This window comes from Sphaeroforma arctica, assembly GCF_001186125.1.
Source record: "Sphaeroforma arctica JP610 unplaced genomic scaffold supercont1.2946, whole genome shotgun sequence".
Classification (NCBI taxonomy): domain Eukaryota; class Ichthyosporea; order Ichthyophonida; genus Sphaeroforma; species Sphaeroforma arctica.
In genome coordinates, this window is record NW_014037612.1 from 1 (window position 1) to 4,404 (window position 4,404).

At 43.1% G+C, this 4,404-nt stretch overlaps 1 protein-coding gene across 1 annotated transcript; it reads right to left on the reverse strand.

The window, feature by feature from the left end:
* Window positions 1–1,007: 1,007 nt before the first annotated feature.
* SARC_13149 (heat shock protein 101) lies at window positions 1,008–3,519 on the reverse strand. Its single transcript, XM_014292727.1, has one exon. It carries the CDS (start codon window positions 3,347–3,349, stop codon window positions 1,151–1,153), a length of 2,199 nt encoding a protein of 732 aa, XP_014148202.1. The 5' UTR covers window positions 3,350–3,519; the 3' UTR covers window positions 1,008–1,150.
* Between the last annotated feature and the right edge of the window lie 885 nt (window positions 3,520–4,404).

A 4,404-nucleotide genomic window follows, 5' to 3' on the forward strand; every position in this document is an offset into this window, starting at 1 on the left:
ACATACACATATGCATGTATATGTATTCATATGAATATATATCTATATATATATATGTATATATATATGTATGTATGTATGTATGTATATATTTGTATATATGTGTGTGTGTATATATATATATATACAATGCGAGGGCGCTGTGTGAACTAGTCTGCCTGAGGGAGGACGATACATTTTAGGCGACACACGATAGGTATGTTGTTGTTGTGGTGTCGTAGGCTGGTCTAGCTTTTATGGTTTAAGGGTTAGGGACTGCGACCTTTATTCTATAGACTGGTCGCTGCTATACTAATTGGTCGCTATTAACCTACTGGAGAGAGAGCGAGCTATAAACACTGTTGTATGTGTGGGTGTGATGTAGGCGTGGTATATGTAAGTTTGATTCTTCACGGCCGAAGTGGCGAGTCCGTTCATTTCGCGGCGGCAACACATCCAACTGCAGTGCATTTGCGCATGTTGCTTGCTCACGCACAAGCGCGTTGCAACTGCTTTCGGCGAACAGTATGTACTGATGTGTGTATTTGTAGAAAAGTCTTGGTACTTTTGTATATATAAAAATCGATATCTTCGCACGTTTGGGGACCGATTTGGAGGTATTTTGCTTGTGTGGGTATGGATGTAGATACACTTTCAATTGATGTGTTGGTCCCGCAGCCGAATGGAGTAGTATGGGTCACATTGGCATTTTTACGACAATTATTGAATGCACTGTGAGGGGGCATATACCGTAGGGCAAAAATTTACAGAAATACTTCACACAAATAGCACAAGAATGAACTCATTTTTTTTTCTATACCCCGATCAAATCTAGTATTTGCAACGTTTAGCATTGCCAACTGTTATAGAACGATACCATCACGGTACACAAGTTTGAAAGTATATGTATGTGTGAGACCTGAATTGTGAAACTTGCTCTGTATTATTGGTACAGATAGTACTTACGAATGTGAGACCTGAATTGTGAAGCTTGCTCCTATATTCTTGATACCAAATGTACGATCAAATCTGTATTTATAACTTTTATTGCGTTACTTGATTCACTAATATTATAATATCTGTTTTGTTACCTTCCTTGATGTTTAAATACACTCAAATCCTATTCGGATCAAACTTGTAGCAGATTTCTTCTCTATCGTTCACCCTCTCCTCACAACATTCGCCTACGTTTTGGTTCCTTAGCAACAGAATCCGGACCTGGCGTGCGAGTAAGAACTAGTCCTTGCATATTGGCAGACACTTCGACTATATCTCCGTCTTGCACTTCGTCCTTGAGTATCATCTTCGATAAAGGTGTAACCACCTTCGACTCGAGGTATCGACGCAAAGGCCGTGCCCCGTACTCTGGCACATAAGCCTCTTGTATGATATAGTCAATTGCTTCGTATGAGAGGTTAACGGATATGTTACGGTCCTTAATGCGATCGGCAACATTCTTAAGCTGCAGAGTGAGTACACTTGCTAACATGTCTCTCGAGAGTTTGTTGAACAGCACTATCTCATCGATACGGTTGAGAAGCTCAGGTTTGAAATGCGCCCGCACAGCAGCCATCACCAGCTCCTTTGACTTGGGTGTATCCTCAGACGCCAGCAAAAACTCGGCACCTACATTGCTGGTAAGGATGATGATAGTGTTCGAAAAGTCCACGCGCTTGCCATGTGAGTCTGTTAAAACACCGTCATCTAAAATTTGTAACAGCACGTTCAGAACAGACGGATGTGCCTTCTCAATCTCATCGAACAGTACGACATTGTAGGGACGTCGGCGCACAGCCTCGGTCAGCTGACCTCCTTGCTCATACCCGACATAACCAGGCGGACTACCGATGAGCCGAGATACACTGTGGCTTTCCATGTACTCGCTCATATCTATCCGTACCATGTTCTTCTCGTTGTCGAAGAGCTGCACAGCCAGTGCGCGGGCCAACTCCGTTTTACCTACTCCCGTGGTACCGCAGAAGAGGAACGAACCAATGGGCTGCTTCTCTCGAGACAGTCCACCCTTGTTACGCATGATGGCAGCGGCTACAGAATCCACAGCATCTTGTTGGCCAACTACACGCTCGGCTAGACTCTTGTCGAGGGTCAAAATCTTGTCTCTTTCACTCATACCCATTTTGCTTACGGGTATACCCGTCCAGTGACTCACTACATCATAAATCTGGTTCACATCGACCACCTCAGCGACCAGCGGCTTCTCGTCACTTTCTTCATCTACCGCCATCATACGTTCCTTGCGATCCGTCTCTTCCATCTGCAACTGTCGTAGCTTCTCTTGTAACTGAGGTATGGCAAAATACTCCAGATCACTGGCCGTCTGTACATCCCGCTGTCGCTGTGCGGTGTTCTTTTTGTTGTATAGTTCGGCCAATTTCTTTTGCGTCTTATTGATTTCGTCAACTCTCGATTTCTCGCGTTCATAGCGCTTGAGGAGTGGTTGCAACTCGGCTTCGATTCGCTTTAAGCTCTCCTTCACTTCTTTAGTTCGCTGTTTGTCCTTCGACCCCTTGAGAGCCTTCTGCTCGATCTCGAGTTGCAACTTCTGCCGCTCAAGTTTATCAATCACCTCTGGACGTGAGTCTAGCTGAACTCTCACCTTTGCGCAAGCCTCATCGATCAAGTCTATCGATTTATCAGGCTGAAACCGCCCTGAAATATAACGCGACGATAGCTGTGCAGCTTTAATCAACGCATCATCTGTAATTCTCACTCCGTGGTGTTGCTCATACTGCTTAGAGAGTCCTCGGAGTATGGTAACTGTGTCTGTCACGTTTGGCTCGCCTACGAGCACTTGCTGAAATCGTCTCTCAAACGCTGGGTCTTTCTCCACATGCATTCTATATTCTGCCAAAGTGGTCGCACCGACACACTTGAGTTGGCCTCGGGCTAACATCGGCTTCATAAGATTGGCGGCGTCCATCGCACCTTCCGACTTACCAGCACCCAAGACAACGTGGATTTCGTCTATAAATAGAATGATTTTACCCGCCGCATCCTCTACTTCTTTCAGTACTGCCTTTAAACGCTCCTCGAATTGGCCCTTGTACATAGCACCTGCTACAATAGCACTCATGTCAAGAGCTATGAGCTTGCATTTCAAACTCTCTGGCACATCGCCATTGACTATACGTTGAGCTAGTCCCTCAACTATAGCCGTTTTACCGACTCCCGGCTCACCAATGAGAACTGGATTATTCTTGGTTCGACGGGCAAGCACTCGTATGACGTGCCGTATTTCTTCATCTCGACCTATTACGGGGTCGAGCTTCCCATTCGCAGCGTCCTCACAGAGGTCTCTACCATATTGCTGTAGGGCAGACTTCTCTGCGTCGTTGTTTTGTTCTACCATCTGTAATTATCGTGTGAATGTATTATTGTCTTTGTCTGTTTTTCGTTGTTTTTAACTGTCTGATTCTTATATCGTTTAATCGTGAATGGTCTGCTGGCTGGCAGCAGGTTTGCATTTATAGGCAAAATTGGAGGTGAGGAATGGAACCTTACATATTTTGTGAATTTCTCTAGACTTCATCCTGAATAAGCAGCAAATCCAGCAATTCAACAGTGCAACTTCTCTCGAACACTCTTTGTAGTTCGGAAAATCTCCCGATTTTCCTATTTTTACCTGAAGGCTGAAAGTGATCCTATTTTCCTTTTTTTTTAAATTATCAGTGATTTCCTCGAACAATCTATATAATTCGAAAATTCTCCCGTTTTTTTTCTTGCATATGGATATTCTGTTCTTTTTTCAGAAGGAGGCTAGATTTTCAAAATATTTATCAGGTCCTTGGTGAAAAAGTCTGCTTAGAAAAATTATTTACAAATAAATTCTTTCATTCTTTTTTGTCAGGATTCCCGACTATTTTAGAATTTTCCTGAAATTTCGCGAACAAAAATATATACGTTTTTCCTCAGAGTCAGGATGTCCGTTTAGATTTCTTTTATTCGAGATTTTGATCCCCCGGAACGAAATTTTTTTAAGTTTATTATTTAGGACTAAATATGCATTTTTGTTTTACCCGATATTCATCTTATTTTCAGGAATCGCTCATGTGATTCCTCGCACCTCTCCCCTGCCTATTAAAATGCAACTAGTTACATAAATAGCATATGTATGTAGTATGAATATGTTTGCTGTTTAGGTCAGCGGAGCTGCGGAGGCCGATGGTATGTATGTGAAACGTAAGTGCTTAATCAAATGGATTCAATGCAAAACGCGCGAAGGAAACTTTTTGAGTATGCTGCAACAACGCTGAATATCAAACCTGTGCTCAGCAGTATTATGGTGCTATCGGTCACTGCCGAGCCGATACCATGTCAAATTGTTTCGTGGGCTATACAAGGACACATATAATATATATATATATATATGTGTGTGTGTGTGTGTGTGTGTGTGTGTGTGTTGTG